Source organism: Pseudopipra pipra, chromosome Z, assembly GCF_036250125.1.
Source record: "Pseudopipra pipra isolate bDixPip1 chromosome Z, bDixPip1.hap1, whole genome shotgun sequence".
Taxonomy (NCBI): Eukaryota; Metazoa; Chordata; class Aves; order Passeriformes; family Pipridae; genus Pseudopipra; species Pseudopipra pipra.
The window spans coordinates 67,484,539-67,504,634 of record NC_087581.1 but is presented as its reverse complement, the minus strand read 5'-3'; the positions used below and the strand labels follow the sequence as shown (position 1 = coordinate 67,504,634).

Below are 20,096 nucleotides of genomic sequence, written 5' to 3'. Positions count from 1 at the left end.
CAGTTACTCACTAGGGATACACGTTTTCCTTGTCTCTGTTGTTGATTTCTTGGGTTCTAGAATTGCATTTAACATTTTATGTAACTAGATGTGTTCACTGTAGGATTAAGATTTTTCAACAGTGAAAGTTAAAATATACATATATAAGGGGAAGAAGGAAGGTGAAGATCACAAAAGCTTAAAGTTTTTTAAGAGCTGATGGCACAGGACCACAGTTCTTTGTGGTGAACCTTTCAAGCCCTTGGTATCTTTCATGGATGGAGTCATGGACCAATCAGTGCAAATGTACACCATCAGTTCAAATGGCAACTGAAAGCCACTTGATGTTTTGAGTTGCCCACCTGTTCTGCAGAAGACTTTGTGAGGAAGACTACAGTCTGTTTCAGCTGTGGTTAAGACCTTAAATTGCTTTCTCTGAAATGCATAGATATTAAACATTCAAGGAAATTATGTGGGTTCAGATAGCAGAGTCTCACTGAAGGTTTGGTTCTAAAGAACTTTCTTCTTCATGAGACTCAGGGCTGGTTTTGATCTCACACTTAAATTACTGGGAGTCAAGAATCTCTTAGTCTCCTTTTGGTCCATGTGAAATGAAGTGCCCCTTTAATGACTTGTAAATTAGGTCTCTAAATTCTCAACAAGGAGGATGTTGGAACATACTATTCCAGTGTATGACAAATGTGTCTATACCATTTTGTCAAGACTTAATCTGGGATAGCACTCAAGAGCAGTCTTTTCTTCAAGAGCCGCCTGCCCCTAGCAGTGATTTTGATTTCTGCTAATGAGCCAGATTGTATTTAGAGAAGATTTTAGTGATGTTCATTTATGAAATGAAGTTCACTCCTGCTATAATGCTATGTTTTTATAATATTTCTAAAGACTTCTAAAACCTTTGACACTTTTAAGACTTCTTCCCAGTTTTATCAATGGTTGCAAATGCATGTTGATTGGACGTGATCTTTTACCCTCAGCCCTAAATAAAGAAAACAACAGAATGTAAAGAGTAATTTGAATGTAATTAAGCTAGTGATTTTTTGTCAGAAACAGCAAAAATGTTTAGTAGGATAAAATCTGGCCAGTCAGACATTTTCATTCAAGCTGTCTTGCAGAAAATGTTAACTTCTTGTTGCACAGATACTCTTCTGTGCCCCAGTATTTGTTAGTTTCTTTTAAGAACTATGTCAAGACCCTGTCATGACCAACTCACGATATGAACAACTAAGTATATTTTAATTGGAAGAGGTGTGTGGAATGGACCTGACTTAAGAGTTTTGAAGGAAGTGATTTCACAGGCTGTGGAGCCAAGCTAATGGTGTGTTACTGCCAAACAAAGTTCAGTTTTTCACCATGCAGTGCATCCTCTTGCCTTGGGCATTCTCAAGTTCTCCGTTAACCTTCCTGTGAATAAATGGATTTAGCAGTCCAGCAGAAGACCATCTGCAGATTTATGAGTCATTCCCAAAGCATCCCTAAGCCTTGAAACAGCATTACCTGTCTGGAAGATGTTATAATGAGACCTTATTAAGAGCTGCTTTGTACAGTTATAGTGATGAAATTCTACAGTTCTGCTAATCAAGACAGCTAGGTGGCAGTTAAGGAAATACATTTTCCAATGTAAAAAATTGACAATGTAATCTCTAAAAGTTTTTCTAAACAAAAGTTTTACTAACTAAATTGTATTTTAAATGTATGCCTTACTAATCTATATAGAAGAACTTCGTGCACATACAGGTATTATACAATAGACCACATTCAGTAGTAAGTCCATTTGATTTAAAAAGATTCCCCAAAATAAAAATGAAGAATAATAGAATAGTACTGATATTTTAGCACTTTGAAACCATTAAATCACCTTTTCTAGTTGGATTATATTACAAATGTGTCAGATTCCTTTAGGTTTTCTATTGTTAAATGAAACATCTGCTTTGGGGCAGTGTTTTCATGCTGTAGTTCTTCTCTGCTTATGCTACAGCTGCCTAAGCTCTACCAGCATGAAATGGAAATGGCTTACATTACCATAACATGATTTCTGATAGGTATGTGTAATGCTTGCTGTTAGTGAAAGCATCTGTGTGCAAATGGTTCCTGTGGAGGGCGAGGTCCTGGCTAAACTTAAATACAAACTGTAGAGGTTTGAACGCGGCAGTCAAGTGAGTTTTAAAAACTCTGCCCTTCTTATTAACATGGGTGCAAAAGTTGCAAAAGATAATTCTTTGTCCTATGGTTCTTTATATTCAATACCTTTTTCTCCGAGATCGCACTTAGTTTGTTGGGGTGTGTGAAAGATGGGCATAAAATTCTTGGTAATAAAATTTTGTCCTATTTCTAAGTGGGCTTAATAGTGTAAAAAACTGACATTATAGTTAAGTACACAGCCCTAATTTCATTGATACTGAGTACAAGTAGAGCAGCTAAAACCAGTGCAAGACACCAAATTCTAAAAGTGTATTATTGTTTTCAAACCCTTTTTGTCTCCCCCTTTCCCTTCCCTCTGCTTTTGTGCTGCTGCTGACTCCTACTCTGCCCACTACATTACTTGTCTCAGAGCTTAAAAGGAGTGAATGATTGAGAAGGCTGGAGTTGAAAAAGAGAAAATCCCATTTCCCTTAGCAGCTGGTGCTGCAGGTACAACGGAACTGAAAAGTTTCCATGCTATTGCTGTAGGGCCACCTCATATGCTCACAGTCTGCAAGTCTCCAGACACGCTGCTCGTTGCAGATCTTCTGCCAGACACGTTTCCCACCAAGACGCAGAACTTCGGTACAGTTCAAAAGTTTGGAATTCTGATCCAGAGTGATTAGTGCTAACGTGCTTCAGAGTCTTGCATCTGAAATTTGACTGGCTAGCTACGTGCCCCCTAGTGCCTGATGTAGAAAAAGTTGATGTAGGACAAGGATGTCTCACATTAAGTTGGGATGTGAGAGGGGGCTTAGACTAGAGAATTAGATTTTGAGACTATCTCAAACCATGACAATGTCTTAAATGATAAGAAATTTGTAACACTAAATGTCCCTGTATTTTTGTAGCAGTATGTTTACTGTCATTCCAAATGCCATTCAAGAAACCTGGAAAAGTTTAATCACTTTCTTTTCCCTTTTTTGAAATTTACAGGCTGACTTTATGGTGTTAGTAAGTAAGACCAAGACAATTTATGACTGTAGTGTGCTGCTTTTGAGGTGGCTGCTTGGAGACGAAAAAGCAAACCACCACATAAACAAACAACACCCCCCAAACCCTAATATTTTAATACACTTCAGTAAACTAATAGAAAAAAAAATAGCCTACTCTGAGAACTGGATTAATCTTCTGTTTTCTACATGTTTGGCAAGTTACAGGAATACATGATTTTTTAAATTTATGTTTCTTTCTCTAGGATGTTTTTGCCAGTAGCCAGCTCTTTTTTTTTTTTTTTTAAATCCTTCTTTTGTAACATAGCAGCAGTCTTCTGGATTAGTTTCAATAACTTTTAAGTATTGATTTGAAGATAGACATCATTTTACAATGAAATTTGTATTGTAACTCAATGTAGATCACTATAACTGCACTTAAAGTAGCTTTTTAAATTAATACTCTGAAAGAAAACAAAGTACCTATAAAAAATTCTCATATCATGTATTACTTTATGTTCATTATCAAGTTTTATTTCTGATAAGAGATGCCTGCCATCTGTTGCCACTTGAAAATCTTCCTATTGCTGAAATACGGGAATGTGATCTCTTCCTTAATTACACTTCCAGTATGTTTTGTGTGAATGTAATACATATTTATCCCTTATCTGACTGTAAGAAATGTTGAGGCAGTGGAAAAAGTGGAGGAGGAAGGATATGGGGAATAACACACTGGGGCTGACAGTTGTGATGGTAGGTGGGAAGCAATCAAGTAAGTAGGCCAGGTTGCATTTAGTGTGTATGTACACGTTTCTTACTTTAAAAATCTGCCATTCTCTTATTTTTCACTCTTATTACTCTTCTTCCTAAACAGAGCCTTTAAAAATGCCAGCTCTGATTTAGTATAGATGCTTTATGCATATTAATGTAAAGCAATTTTTAATCACTGTTGCTTGACATCAGGAGAACCTTAGTCTTGAGTTTCTTTGCACTATGTCTGCTTTCGCCTTCAGATCTGAAGGCAGCTAATGCCAAAATCTGTCTCCAGCTCTCTGTATAGATGCAGGGTGGTTAATTTCTGTCCTCCTTTGAATTCCCATTTGTACATTGTAAATGCACTATCGTTTTCTTTCTTCACGGCGTAGTCCTGCAACAAAACTCTGTAGTGGGCTTCTATAACAAAGACTTTGAGAGGTTACAGGGGTGTTTACGAGGGGGATTTAATAATGGTTGTGCTGCAGATCAAAGAGTTGAGGGTATGACATTGTTTGCATTTGTTGATCTGGAGTTGGCAGAAGAAAAAACACATTTATTGTCATTTTTCTGAGTTTGCTGTGACCTTGCTGTATCAGGGGCAGCATCTTAGAGGGATTGTAAAAGCCTGAAGCTTTGTCTGGATCATTTAGTTAACTTTGCTTTTGTTTCCACCATCTCCCAGTCTCTTAAGTAAGTAAACAAGGTGCATGATTACATTTCTACGTTATGTGAAGTGGTAGAGTATTACACATATTTGGGGATGTTTTTCTAAAGCCCTCCTAAACATAATTCTTAGATGGTTTATGCCTGGGCTTTCTTTACATCACATATTTTTAATTTAAATAACTGTTTTCTCCTTATCTTATAAGTAGCAGTCATAACTCCTCTCAGCCCAGGATGTGATAGGTGAATGTTGGAAAGACAGAGGAGTTTTTTCATTCACAGACTGTGCCCTTCCAATTGTGATAACCCTTTCTGGTACTTGGTCCACTTTCTTGCAATTCTTCCTTAATGTGTTCATCTAGAACTGAATATTGTTTCAGAAGATGCTTTACCAGTGGTTTACAAAATCACACTGACAGCAGACCAGGCTGTGTCTATTGAAGTTGACCCCTGATACGTTCTGGGTTAATCTCTATCTGATTATAGCTGCAGTAAATCTTGTTAATGTTTGGATGGAAGGCACTGTCCATGGGGGTTTTTATTTTATACTGCTAAGTCATGGCGACTATGAGTTCAAATCTACAGTGAATCTAATAAAACTCATCATGTATCAAAAATGAAATGAGTCTCAATGCAGGGATGATGTCCATCTTCTTTGCAATGTTCTACTACATTATTGGAAAGGTAAAGATGTAGATGTGTTTTTAAAGTAGAGTAATATACTGCATATTACAACTCTCTTTTCTTTTGCCATTTTACTAACAAAGAGAGAATTATTAGAGAAATAACATTTAATTATTTACTTAATTTTCAACATCTCTTCCTTAATTTTGTGCTTTGTAAGCATCTGTTGTCAGTTGAAAAGTTAAAGAAGAAAACTAATTGATAATTTGGGTACTTTTATTTGCCTCTGGCTGCAGACATTGAGGGATCTATTGTGCAACCATTTCTAGCTAAAATTTAACAAATAGTTTGTTCAGAACTCTAATACAGTCAATTTTAATTAAAACCCCAAATCTAGGTAATATATAAGAGAAAATATTTAAATAAAACCTTATATTAAAATGTCTTTGTATCCAGCCCTGGTATTAAACACATGTCTAGTAACTGAGATTTTTAAGATTAGTTGCCAAACTGAGATTGAATTGCTCTTTTTTGTTGGTGGTGATGGTTTTGTGGGTTTTTATTTTGTTTTGTTTTAATTTACTTTCAATATATTTATCATTTTAAAAGTAGTTATGTTTTGTGAATTTTTAAAGAAAGTTAATTCCTGTTAACATCTGGGAGGAGGTGGAGCTTGATGTTCCTCATTTCTTTCTTCAAAAGGAGATGACAGAAAATGTTATCAGAATTTGTATGAGGGGTGTAGGGGCCAGTTTTGAGTCACTCAGTTTACTTAAACTCCATTGTTATTTCTCCTGCCTTACTGAAATCCTTTTTTTCCTCACTGTGTCTTTTACTAATGACTTCTAATGCAGACATTTTGGCTGTTTTGACCATTTGTTGCAGGGCATATTTCATTTTTTGTGGACAGAAAAACAGGCGTTTTATGGAAAATATCAGATACATCAGTCTCTCATCGTACCATAAAAAATAAGTATGTGCTGTGAGTAAAGAGTGTGGGTAGATTTAATTCTACTATGCCCTGACTATTGCTTCTACTTTATCTCAAACATTTTTGTCTGTTTTTACATGTCATTTGTTAACAGTGCTGTCTGTTCCTTTACACTGAAATGTAAAAGTGAATGTGTTTTGCTTTGGGGTGAACATTTCTTAAGCCACCCTAGTGCAACTGTTAGTAATACTGCGACTACACCCCATGTAGTTTCTCTTTAACCTGTTAGGCAAGTCTCCTCAAAAAAGAGCAAAGTTCTCTTGAATGTACTAGATTAAAGAAATAAATACTACATGGTCATTTTCAGAGGATGTTTTCATGAAAGTGGTGTGATACTGAAGACTCCTCTTTGTTTTTTGTTGCCTTACCATTAGTAATGATCCAAATTCTCTAAAATAACATAACAAATTTAATTTCAAATAAGTTGGCTGAAGATTACATTATTCATACTTTGCTTGGCTTGTCTACTTGTCTTGTCTTTTGATCATGAATAAATTGTTTAAAAATATAAGAGCAGTGTGAAATGGCTAGTGAACAGTAAGAATTTCTAACTTCAGAATTTGTCTAGCATAAAGCTCATCACTCAAGCAGTCTCTTGGGGAGCAATATTGAAGATCAAGTTATACTTACTATGTGTAAGAAATTTTACTACAGAAGTATTCAGAGAGATCCTTTTTAGTTTGCCAGGTGGTTGCAGGGAGGGAGAGAAGAAACATCTCACTCATTTGTCTAGTTATGGAACCAAGGCTAGAGATGGAAAAAAAAATAAAACAAACCAAAACAACAAAACCAAAGCAGCCATTTCAGTTACCAGCTCACATAGTCTCTTTAAAACTAGGATTATAAGCTTTGGGGTTTAAATTTTTTTTCTCTAGTATTCTTGTGGGTATAGTAATACTCTTGTACAAATTAAAAACTTTAAGATGTCCGTCTTGATACTTTTACTTACTGTCTACAAAATAACGTGGTTTTTTGGTCCTTGTTATTTTTTGTTGTTGTTGTTTTATTTGCTATTTCTTCAAAATTGTGCTTTAAACAAATAGACACAGACTTTGGGAATATTTCAAGGTGAAAAATGTGATAGCAGTCTAGAGCTTTAGGTACTGGTGCAGTTGTTCTCTTTCCACCTTTTGCTTGGTTGTGTGACTCAGATTTTGTGAATGTGTTTTGTAGGCAGTGTTCTTGATGCCAGGAGACAGTACCTCTGACACAAGCCTCCGATAATTCAAGATACTGGGGAGAAATCAATAACTTGCCTGCGTTTTATGAAGTTATATCCTCTAAAGAAAACTTCTGATTTTTAGGGAATGGTGAAATATCCCGGCATGCCCACCCACCTCCAGCTCCTCCCCCACCTTCAAAAAAAAACCCAAACCAAAACCCCAAGTATTGGGACATGTAAAAACAAAATAGGTGCTGATATTAGCTTGCTCTTGGAAAGTATGGTGACTTTCTAGTCCCTTCATGAATGATTAAGTACATTCTGATAACTGCATTATATAGGCCTTGTAATGTTCTAGTTTTTAATCTTGATTGACTGACCTGATCTTCTTCAGTGACAAGGTGACCTGCTTAGTGGGTGAGGGAAAGGCTGTGGATGTTGTTTATGTGGACTTCAGTAGAGCCTTTGACACTGTTTCCCACAGCATTCTTCTGGAGAAACTGGCTGGTCATGGCTTGGGCAGATGTACTGTTTGCTGGGTAAAAAGCTGACTGGATGGCCAAGCCTAGAAGGTGATGGGGAGTGGAATTAAATCCAGCTGGCATCAGTCACGGGTGGTGTTCCCAAGGGATCAGTATTGGGGCCGGTTCGGTTTAATACCTTTATCGATGACCTGTACCAGGGGATCAATTGCACCTTCAGTCAGTTTGCAAACAGCATTAAGTTGGGTGGGAGTGTAGATCTGCTGGAGAGCAGGAATTCTCTGCAGAGGGATCTGGGCAGGATGGATCGATGGGCAGAGACCAATGGTATGAGGTTCAATAAAGCCAAATGTCAGGTCCTGCACCTGGGCCAGAACAGCCCTGTGCAGTGCCACAGGCTGGGGGCAGAGTGGCTGCCCAGCAGAGAAGGACCTGGGGGTGCTGGTGAGCAGCAGCTGAACGTGAGCCAGCAGTGTGCCCAGGTGGCCAAGAGGGCCAGTGACATCCTGGCCTGTGTCAGCAATACTGTGGCCAGCAGGACCACGGCAGGGATTGTCCCTCTGTATTTGGCACTGGTGAGGCCTCACTTCAACTTCTGGGTCCAGTTCTGGGCCCTTCTATTCAAAAAGGACATTGAGGTGCTGGAGCATATCCAAAGAAGGGCAGTGGAGCTGGTGAATGGTCTGGAGCACAGGTCTAATGAGGAGCAGCTGAAGGAGCTGGGGTTGTTCAGCCTGGAGAAGAGGAGACTCCATGGGCACCTTATTGCTCTCGACAACTGCCTGAAAGGAGGTTGTAGGCAGGTGGTTTTGGCCTCTTCTGCCAAGTAGCAAGTGATGGAAAAAGAGGAAAAGGCCTCAGACTGTGACAGGTGAGGTTTATATTGGATATGAGGAGAAATTTTTTTGTGAAAGAGTGATCAGGCATTGGACCAGGCTACCCAGGACAGTGGTGGAGTCACAAACCCAGGAGACATTTAAAAGACATGCAAACATGACAGCTGGGGACATGGTTTAGTGGTGGGCTTGGCAGTGTTAGGGCAAACGGTTGGACTCAGCGATCTTAAAGGTCCTTTCCAACCTTAATGATTCTATGATTCACTTATCTTTAATGAAATTAACAACTGTGTTTTAAAATAGCGATTGTGAAGGAACTGACATTGGGCTGTAACTGGCTAGAAATTCTGTGGAGAATGATTGGTCATAAAAGTCAGGCTGTTAACCACACCAGTTGTGGCAGGCAGGTAACTTGGGCTGGCATAAACATGGGTAAAGAGGAGTGAGGGGATTTAGGTCAGGCATGTGTAGATAGTTGGCTAGTCAGTACATGTAACTGGCTATGCCCAGTGTATGATCTGTGCCATCTCTTTTACCTTCTTAAACGCCTTTCTAACTCCTTCGAGGGTGAGGGGTGCTCTGTTCTGTGTGCAGGTGTGTCTGGGACCAGGGGGCCTGAGGGGCAACAACTGCGAGTCAGACCATGACTCAGGTGGCCCAGGGTGCCAGCAGCTGGAGAGGCAGGCACGAGTAGACTGAACAGCCATCAACAGGAGTGGGACCTCAGGTCACTGGAGCCCATACATCCATGGGGCCAGGAACTGGAGCAAATAAAGGTCTGGGTTGTTATGCAGCTGGAGTGGGGCTGCATGCAGGAGGGACTGTTCTCGGTTTCCAGTAACTGCAGAGGCTGGAGTGAGCGAAACCAAGTGCCAGACAGGGGGGTAGGACAGAGGCCTGTGTGTCCACAGTGGCAGCAATTACAGCGAGTGTTATTACTGAAGAGCCAGCCGAGCCAGTCTCCATGGACAGGTGAAGTGGCCAGGTGTGTGTGCATCTGCAAGGGGCAGACCAGGGGATGAGCTGGCTGTTGGAGTGACCCAGTGAGTCTGGCTGGCTGCCAGGGACACCGTGGGATGTGGGAATCTCTATGGGCAACACTGCTGGTGAATGTGTGTTTTCCATTTCTTTTTTTGTGTGTTTTCAGTTATTAAGATGCATACCTGCTTTACTGAAGTTAGGATACTGGTGCCATCTGGTGGTGTTAATACATTGCCAGGAATGAAAAAAAACAACTCCACTGAGATGTGAGAAATTGCTGGCAGGATACTAAAAGAATGTAATTATGCTGTTGTATTAAGTCATAAAAGGCTGTACATGCACTCACAACTTGGCTTGCTAGACAAAATTTAATCTTTAATCTATTTCTTTCTGCTCAACAGAAAGGTTTGTTTCTAGTAGTTTCTTTTATTAAGCAGTGCTTTGCAAACACAACATAAAAGAGTTTTGTGGGAGTGAACAATATTTTAAAACTCAGTCTGAAAGACAGATTACTTCTGGTATTGCATTTTCCTAAACCCAGGGCAATGTTCTCATTGCTAATGTGTTTGAAGTCACTGTTTTCTTTTCTAAGTGGCTGGTAATCTGACAAGTTGTCAAGAGCAGTCACAGCACTTGAGCAATCCTTTAAAGAAAATATTAGTACTCAATTCTGTTAGTGTGCACAGTAGCAAGTGTGGATCAGGATCAGTAGAACGATCTACTTGCCCAGTCTCCATGAACCATCTGTATATAAAAATGAACTGAATTTGCCTGTCTTTAGCTTTTTTAGTGCATCACTGTCCTGCTGTAACCAGAGTATGAAGAATATGGTGATGATTTAGGACCAACTGGTTTAGGCTTTTTTTCTTCACAAATTGAATGCCGGTTTCTTCTTCCAGATTAATCAAAGTGTAGCCTTGTCCTCTTCAAGTAGCAGTGAGGGGAGACAATTCCTGTTGGAAGACTATTGCTCGAATTTTTGCTGCGATGTGTTCTTGGAACAGGGATAAGCCTCTGAGTTGGTTTCTTCAGAAGCAGTGTCACTGACTGCTCTGATCTCCAGATTTTGCTGCAAAAATGCCTTATGGAGTTTATTCTACTGTCTGTATGCGAGGCTTTCCATCCTCAATGAGGATTTTTTTTGTGGGTTCCAACAAAAGAGCATCCTGTGCAACTCTGCACTGCTTTCAACTAATAGAAATTTATTTCTTTGAATGCAGTCAAAGAAATTCACAGTGGAATTGCTAAGAGATTTTTACTTGTTCTGAAGTTCTTGTCTAGTTCTCTCATTAGTATCTTGTTGTGTCATTGTATTTATAATTCTGTTAGCAGTATAACAGCAAAATCAGTAACTAGGGGATATACCTTTGATTTTTTGGAGCAGGAAGATGAAACTGGTAGTACTCTTTACATGTTTCTATAACATCTGAATGTTCCCTGTATTGAATCAATAAGAAAAAAATTTCTTCTTCTGTCAAACTTACCTATTCATGTGAGATTGTGTCACCTTTAGCCAGGGGATGAAGGTGTTCTTTTTAACTATTTTTTTAAAAATATAATTTTATTCTGGAAAATGTCTAGAGATTCTGGAAACACGAATTATTTTTTGAAAGTATTTTTTGAAGAATAAAGTACAAAGAGCAGATTACTTGCAAATATAGCTTGAAAACTAAGAATACTGCTCATCTGGCTGTGGATTTTCAATCCAAAATATTTTCTTTTCTTGCAGACTAATCACTGTCTAGTCCATAAGTTGTGCTTCAAAGTTTCTGCTTATTATTTAGTTATTTTCCCTGTCATTTGTGAAGATAAGTAATTTCTTTTCATTTTGCAATCACGTGGTGACAGGATTCCTTAGTTTTTTGAGTGATTTTTCCTTGTCTAAGTGTGTTCTTTCATAGGAGACTATATCTCTTTTCTCCCTTTTTTCCCCCTGAGGATCTAATTTTGACAGTCTTTTTCCCCTTTTCTTGCTCACAAGTGCCTCTGCCCCACTGTTACCTTAAATTAATATAGATACCTAAATACTTTTAGGTGAATTTAGTGAGCTAAGTATTTCTTTGTGGCAGCTGTATTTTGAGGAATTTTGGATGTTAACTTTCAGACTATTTTTCTGTCTTTTCAGGTCTCTGGATGGCAGACTCTGAAAAGAAATGCTGTTTTAAGAGGTATGCCTCATGTAGGCCAAAATATTCCAGACTAGTGTCTATATAAATGATAAGGCCATACTTTTGAGGAGTCCCTCTGCTGGCCCTCTCTGTAATCTTGCATGAATAATAGTTTTTAGCGCTGAAATCTGTCTGAAAGGTGAAAGCTTGTACAGAGATATGCAGGGTTGTCTTAGTGGTGACACAATTTTAGTAGAGAGACCTGTAATCCGTTACTTTTTGCTTGATAATCTTGATAACTGCCTTAGTGGATGAAGTGGATGAAGCATGAACAAAATGAGTTGACCTTCTGACGTGTGCATATCCCTTCCAGCCTCTCCTGACTCTGTGTGTGGATTTTTTTGTTCCCTTGTTTTTTAGTTGGGAATATAGTCCACATGCTGTTGTAGTTGTCTTCACCCACTTCCCTTCAGTGTAATATAAGACTCAGCAGACAGTAAGAAGCTGACACCATGCCAGCAGTGTGGTTTAAAATAGTGTCAGCTGGAACCAGTATGAAGAAATACTAATATTTTTGCAAATTATGATTTTTTTTCATACTAGCTGAATGTTTGGAACATTTTCTGTTGTTTTTTGGGATTTCATGTTCCAGCACTTAAGGAAACTGCCTCTTTTCTCTCCATTGTTGGTATATTGTTTCTGAGTAATTTGTTGCTTGGCAGCTGTTAAGAAAACAGTCTCTTCAAAATGGAATTCTTCTATCAGGTCTACCATCCATTTCAGGGTTCCTAAGTGGCAGATCTTAGAAAAGGCTCCCCTTTTAATTTATTTTTTTTAAACAGGATCTCTTAATTCTTTTTTAGGCACTTAAGAAAGGTTCTAGCTTCTCTAAAGAGCAGTACAGTGCTGATTCGTTTTGTTCTGACTCAAAAACAGTTCCCAGGATGAAGTGCTAACAAGTTGGGTTAAAAGTGGCTCTTCAGCTATTGACTGAGATTTTGGTGTTACTGGTTCTTGTGCAGTATTTACAAACTCCTAAAGAAAGAGATGCTAAGAGTCAGGGAAGACTTTATTATTGCTATTTTCAAGACAGCCTGTGGATGGAAATCAGGATGATGGTGCTACCCTGTTCCTGGAGGTGCACTCTTGTAGGATGAGAGGCATTGTACCAAGTTGCAATGCAGGACATTTCTATGAGACATTAGGAGCATTTGTGCCAATGAGGGTGGTCAGACCCTGGAACAGGTTGCCCAGAGAGGCTGTGGAGTTTCCTTTCTTGAAGGTTTTCTGAGTGGAGTGGGAGTATGTCCACAGTAACTCAATTTATGTGGTCCTGCTTTGAGTACAAGGGTGTATTAGAGCAGCTTGGAGAGGTTACTCCATTACATCCATGGCATCATCCTGTGAATTTATGTAACCTGCTGATGGGATGTTTTTTTTGCACTTTACATTTTCTGTAAAAACAGTTGAGGCTCAGGTTTCTATGTTTTGTTGTGCTGTGGTGTGTCTTTTTTGGGGTGGGCTTTTTTTTTTTTTTTGGTTGGTTGGGCATTTTTAAGCAGCATTTGTTGAGTTGAGAAGTGTTTTGTGATTATAGAATTGAGGAACAACTTCTTCCTATTCCACAACCTGTTTTGAGGGACAAGGATTGTGCTTTAGCTGAAATGTTCACTTGTTGGCTACATATAGAGTAAGACTTAAGTTTTTTTAATCAAATGTCACTGTTCTGTCAGTGATTTTAAAGTCTCAAAGTTATCTGCAGTTCTTACGAGTTGGAGGTTGCTTGCTGTTGTAGGTTACTATTTGAGCAGGTAAATCTGTTTAGAAGAAATCATGGGATTCTGTGTCATACAGATTTTCGTTTCCTAGCTTTGACTCTCTAAAAACTAAATCAAGGTCTGACATTTCTGTTGTCCACTAACAGCCATGGAGGTTTAATGGCAGGTTCAAATAGTCTGTTCTAGAGGCTTGCTATTCATGCTAAATACTGCACAGCCTGGTGAGTTTATAAAGTCTCTGCAAAAAAGGAAGTCTCAGTTTGGGGATGCATTTTTGTTTTGGTTTTGTAAAAAAATTTTGGGGAAGAAGACATCAGCCTAGCTTGTGCTTTGGAAAAGTAAACTTACCATCTCCTCCTGTTATTCCTTCAAGCTAATGTGTATGTGACTTTAACATGAACCTGATTCTGTGAGTTTTCTTTTTAAAGCAACCAATTTTTTAGGATGTTGAGCTCATACTGACTTCACTGATCTGATGTCTCTGTGATTATGACTGGGCAACAGTTGAGATAGTCAAAATAGTACAAGTTCAACTTATATATGACATGGATAGGCTGAGGTAGTGTGATAGTGTAGTAAGTTTATAGGTTCATACAATAATTCAGGTTGGAAAAGACATCAGGAGACCATGTCTGGTAACAAGCAGCAGGACCTGAGGCATGAAGCCGTGTCAGGGGACATTCAGGTTAGATACTGGGGAAAGGTTCTTCACCCAGAGAGTGGCTGAGCACTGGAACAGGCTCCCCAGGGAAGTGGTTACGGCACCAAGCCTGACAGAGTTCAAGAAGAATTTGGACAATGCTCTCAGACACATGGTGGGATTGTTGGGGATGTCCTGTGCAGGGCCAGGAGTTGGATTTGATGATCCTTGTGGGTCTCTTCCAACTCAGGTTATTCTATGTAATCCAATTGGTTAAAGCAGAGTAAGCTGAGGTCAGACCAGGTGGCTCAAGGCCTTATCCGTATGCCTGAACAGTTCATGCTCTTAAGCTACAAGGTTGCTTGGGAATGTGTGTTCAGAGGTGGACTTCTGGACTTCTATTGGTTTTCTGTTTGGGGTTAGATTACTTGTTTCGGAAGCTTATGCATTCATTTTTAGCTTTCTTTTCAGCATATCACTACTTGAGAAATGGGAAGATGAGTTCTGTGGAGACCACCTGGAGTTCAGATTTGAAAAAAAATCTCATTCCCGTTTTCAAAGGGAAAGTGTTTAAGGGAGATGTGTATTTGTCTAGAAAACAGAAAAGTAGGTTGGGTGGTTCTTAGTCAAACTTGATGTTTTGGATGTTGTGTAGTCTTGTTTTGTTCTAATTTGTATGAGATTACTGATATGGATTAATTGCATGTGCAGAAGCTGTCAGTAGTCTAAGCAGAAGGATGTCACTTCATTCACAGTTGTTCAGAGGAATCTAGTACCTGGTAAACATGCTTTTCTTTCTTTCTTTATGTTATTACATGTTAATATAGTAAAAGTAGCTCCTTGAGAGTGCTACCTAAATAACAAAAACAGATGCTGAGACGTCTGAAGGATACTGAGATTTTTCTCGAGAGAGAGGTCTTCTCGTATTCCTGGGAGGCCAGCAGTTAAAAAAAAAAAGTAAGTAGGTTTTTAGTTGCTTGTTTGATAAACTCAGTATTTCAACTGACATTTTCAGGGTGATTGGACTGATGTAAAGTCTAAAAATATTTAATATTTTTTTAATTCATTATTGTACTAATAATGTTGAAATAACGTCTGTAAAACAGTTAAGATGGAGTTAAGATGACATAGAAATAGGACTTGACGTATCATTTATGATATACTTGTCAGCATTCATGTCTTGGAAATTTTTTGTGACTTCTGCTTGCTTCTAATCTCCAGATCTAATCCCTGTTTTTTTCCCCCTACAGCAGTGTCCTTTAGAGTGTATATGGTTACTTCAAATGAATGTTTGGTGTGGGATTTTTTTGGTGGGGTGATAAGAGCTTGGCTGTCTTATATGATAAAAGTGGCATTTAACTTTTGTTTGGCAGTAGATTGTAGGAACACGGGAATGTTGGGACTCCTTCCCAAGAGAAGACATGTGGTTCAGATAGAATATCTGGGCAGATAGTTGGTCTGGTCCAGACAGGAACATGAAAGACATCCTGTATTAGCCACCTACCCACATGGAGAGTTTCTTCTTAAGCGTTGTGAATGGTAGCTTAGCTTTGCATTTCGTGGTATGACCGCTTATAATTTTCAAATGCAATAATAATGAAAAAAAAAATAGTCGGTGGTGAAATTTGCAATTACGTTCCATTTCCTCTGAAGTGATACAGAACGGGCAGGTGATAAATGTGGAATTACTTTGCATAATGTGGAATTACTTTATGGTTTCAATTTGTTGCTGTGATTAATGAATTTAATTTCTTATATGAGGCTGTAGCATTAGTGTTTCTATTCTTTCTTTATATATTTCATTAGTTCTGCTAAAAATTTTTTTGTGTTTCCCTCTAGAAAGCAACAAGTTTTCTGCAAAGTATGAGTATTTAAGTATACTGTCTAACTGAACAGACATCTTGGTAATACACCAGTTTGTTGTGAGCTTATCTCTGCCTTTCTGTATACATACAAACTGGTCTGATTTGGGGGTTTTTTTAAGTTTTATTTTTTTTAATTTTTTAATTTTTAACAGTTACCTGTTGTAACAGGTAACTGTTTGGAAAAGCAAGTGAGACATTCTAATTGTCTTCTTTTTCTTAAGACTAAAGGGCGTGGGTCACAGTTGCACAAGATGCAGGCTAAAACAAAGTCTGACACTGACAGTTTGCTTACAGACCTTAAAAAGTTGAATTGCTTGTTGGAGATTCAAGCTGTGTTGAAGCTACCATGTTGGATCTCTGCATGAGGAGAGAAGAGATCCTTCTCATGTTTTAGCAGCTGCTACACAGTAGCGTGGGACAGGCTTCTGGAGAAATCTCCTACTGTAGGTTTTATCATGTTTTGAAACTGTAGTGTCTTCTGCTCTGGAAAAACCTGTTCCCTTTGTGTTGCTTCTTCCAACAGTTCTCATTTTCAGTTCTTTAAACATATAAGGAGAGGGCTTTTCTGTCCTTTTTGGAAGGTGTATGACATTTTCATAAGGTTGATTTGACAGGCTTGCTCTAGGTGTTCTAGAAGACATTAATTTTTTCAGTACCAAAATGTACTGGAAAAATCCCATTCAGTTGGTGAAATGTGTATTATCCTTGCTAGCTTTTTGTCTTTTTCTAGCACAATGGGGTTTATTACTATTTTGTATTATTTTTATCTTCTTCATCGTGTGGTTCATTCACTGTTCTGATATTATATCATACCCCATCTGAACTGGTATTTATTTGTTCATGGTTCTTCTAGTGGCAGTGCTTGTGTCTACTATAATGAGGAAAAATTGTCATGCTTTTTCTAGAAAATAAATAATTTCCCTGTTTCTCATTTCACTGTAGTATCTTTCGCTCTTCTGCCTTAGTGTTTGGATTCAGTCTGTTGTGATCCTGAACATTTTCTTCTGAATTCGTGCCTACAGAAGTAACTAGAGTTGTATTAATACAGCCTTTTTAAGTATCTGTGGATGTTAATTTCTCATTTGCTTGTCATGGATTGTGTTTTCTGATGTTGCTGACTTTATATTTAACTGGTGCTTTTAAGCCATCTCCAGAACTGTTTTAAAAGAGTGATGTTGAAGGCTCTTCATCTGTGCCACAGAAAGGTGCCTGCCTCACCCAGTAGCTTTTACCTGGTGACCTCATGCACTAACTTGCAAGGATTTAATATGTGTTTGGTTTTCAGATGGTTAGAAATAAATCTATAGAATACAATTTAGAGAAGTAATTCAGTTTCCAAGCATAAATCCTGACCTATTTTGTATACTGCAAAACCATGCTGCTCTTTCATTCTGCTGTAACGACTAGTCACTAGCTTAATAAATAAATCTCAAATACTGTAAAATAAGTTTGATATTTTTTTTCCCCATCACTTGTTCTTAGCCATGAGAACTGGAAGTCTTCCTAGTCTTTTTTGTATAGGACAATGCAGATTTGAATGTGCAGGTGTTGGATATGCTTTCCCATAGTTTATAGTGGAATATAAGGTACTTTTCAGCAGATTGGTGTGAAAGTTTGCCTTTTGATAGTTCTTTTTGCTTAGTACCACTTCACTGAACGTAGAAAATGAAGATGACAAAGATCAAACAATCTTGTTACAATATTTCTATGTGAAATTTGGGGAACATGTGTTACCATTTGAATTCTGAAATGTTTTCCAAACTAAGCTAGATGAAAACCGGTATTTGTGACTCAGGGACAGTAAAATCAGTTTAACGGAAAACAGTGTAATTTGGTGAATTCTGCAGTGTGGGAACCAGAGATAGTAGCTTGTAAGCAAGTTTAGCCTGCTCTGTTAATTAACTAGAATGCTGCCAACATTTTAGTAACAGTACAATGTTCAGCATATTTTAAAAAACATAACTGTGTTTAAAAGATAAGAGTTTATTTGTTAAGACATGGGCTTTATGTGGTTTTTTCTCAATAAGCAATTGAAATTGCTGCAAAAAAAAGTTAAATGAGCTGTTTCATTTTTAATGTCTGATATTTCTTCCTTTTGAAGGTGATTATGCCATCCCACGCTCAAAAGAAATGAAAACTGTCTAATTCCAGTTTCTTAGTACAATAAACTGCAGCTCTGCCAATGAAATTATTTTAATCTGCAATGTAACTTTTAATTTACTTCTGTTTAAATAAAGGAATTTCAAAAGGTTAACTTTTCAGATCCATTATTGAGAGACAGATTCAAAATTGTGGTCTAACCATACTGACACAAGGCAAACACTTAAAAGTGTGGTTAAATATAATATGCCAAATCAGACCTAGTTATTTTGACTTTTCAGTTGTCAAAACACTTTTGATTCTGAAATTGCTTTGAGGATTTTCTCTCTCCATGTTTTTGTGAGTTTTTCACTATTAAAAGACTGAACGTGATGACTTAAGTTACTTAGGAATAATAGAGTTTCACCTTAAATCCAGGTCCCTTGGTTGGTAAAGGAACTTATCAATAGCACCATTTTCTATGCTGTTGAAATACTGACCTGCAAAATAGCGTGGGGTTTACATTGTTTCATTTCTGTGAAGTGACATGAAAGTTAGTGCTGTCATTGTGTGTGTGCACACGCACGTAAGTTACATGAGTGTAAAGTTGTATAAAAGCTTTAGGGTTAATGATAGCTGATTGTTTATTCTTAAGTAACTTTTGCCTTGTCACTACAACTGTGTTGCTTTATGATGTGTCTTTTCTGCAGGCACCAAAGATGCTAACAAGAAAGATTAAGCTTTGGGACATTAATGCCCATATAACCTGTCGTCTGTGCAATGGATACCTGATTGATGCTACTACTGTAACAGAATGCTTACATACTTGTAAGTAGAAGTATAATTAAGTTAAAGTTGCCTTTTTTTTTTTTTTAACTTGATATGCAACATGTTGTAGTGCTTTTGAGTTGAAATTTAAAAAAATCTATTGTGCAGCATCCAGAATAGTTTGTGCTTTGCTAGACACTGCTTTTCTTTAACAGATTATTTGCTTCTTTATCAAAGCAAATGAAGGGAACATTAAAGCTGTATTGCACAAACTTGAAGCCATACACAATTAGTGGTAATGTAAGCATTTACGAATGCAGTCTGTCTTCCTGCTAAAGGAATGTGGAATACCTACTTTTCTGTCACAGTTGACATAGCATATGTTCTCTACCTGGAGCCTTCACAGTGTCTCTCACTCTCCTGTTCCTCTGCAGAAAGCAGACGTAGTTTCTGGATAAAGAATAGTATTTTGTGTTGTACCCTAGAAATAAGCTTGTGTTCCAAAATACTGGGATAGGATAGGTGTTTGTTGTTAGGTTACTTTGTAAATTTCTGATTTCATGTCAGTGACGTATGGCCTAGAGGCTTGCAGAGCATTTCATGTTTTAAAATTATTCTGTCACAAAGTTGATATGTTGTTGAATTGTCTGAATGACTTACAGGGCTAAATTTTCTTGGAAGGGAATTATTTGGTGACAGTGTCTTCATCATAAAATGAAAAGTTTCAGTAGACTTATTCTTCATCTAATATGTCTAAAAAAGGGGAAATACAGTGCTCATGATTGGTTAATGATTACATTTTTTATTATATTCCATTTAGAAGCTCTGTTCATCAGCTTTAATGAGTTTGTTGTTCTTGTCACATTTCGTGTTGGTTTGGGTGTCCTTATGGGGTCATAGGATCATAGAACGGTTCATTCTATGATTCCAAGAACCAAAGAAAGGTTCTTGAAACTAATTCCAATCTACTGGATCATGTTGCTCAAAGCCTATCTAACCTGGCCTTGAATGCTTCCAGGGATGAGACAATCCACAGCTTCTTTTGGCAGCCTGTTCCAGTGCCTCACTACCCTCACAGTGAAAATGTCTTTCTAATATCTGTCCTCCTTCAATTTAGAGCCATTCCTACTTATCCCATCAGAACATGTCCGTGTAAAACATCCCTCTCCAGCCCCCCCTTCAGGTGTTGGAAGGCTGCTTCCAGAGCCTTCTGTTCTCCAGACTGAACAACCCCAACTCTCTCAGCTTGTCTTTTA

General features: G+C 38.1%; 1 protein-coding gene across 3 annotated transcripts in view; it reads left to right on the top strand.

The window, feature by feature from the left end:
• Window positions 1-20,096, top strand: part of PCGF3 (polycomb group ring finger 3) — a 54,310-nt gene that overhangs the window by 14,165 nt on the left and 20,049 nt on the right. The window contains exons 2-4 of one of the 3 annotated variants that reach the window (XM_064641573.1): window positions 11,728-11,770; window positions 14,956-15,083; window positions 18,783-18,900. In XM_064641573.1, the coding sequence (XP_064497643.1) occupies window positions 18,792-18,900 (109 nt within the window). In that variant the 5' untranslated portion in view covers window positions 11,728-11,770; window positions 14,956-15,083; window positions 18,783-18,791. The remainder of the gene's footprint in view (window positions 1-11,727; window positions 11,771-14,955; window positions 15,084-18,782; window positions 18,901-20,096) is intronic. The other 2 variants (XM_064641572.1, XM_064641571.1) reach the window with 2 other exon arrangements.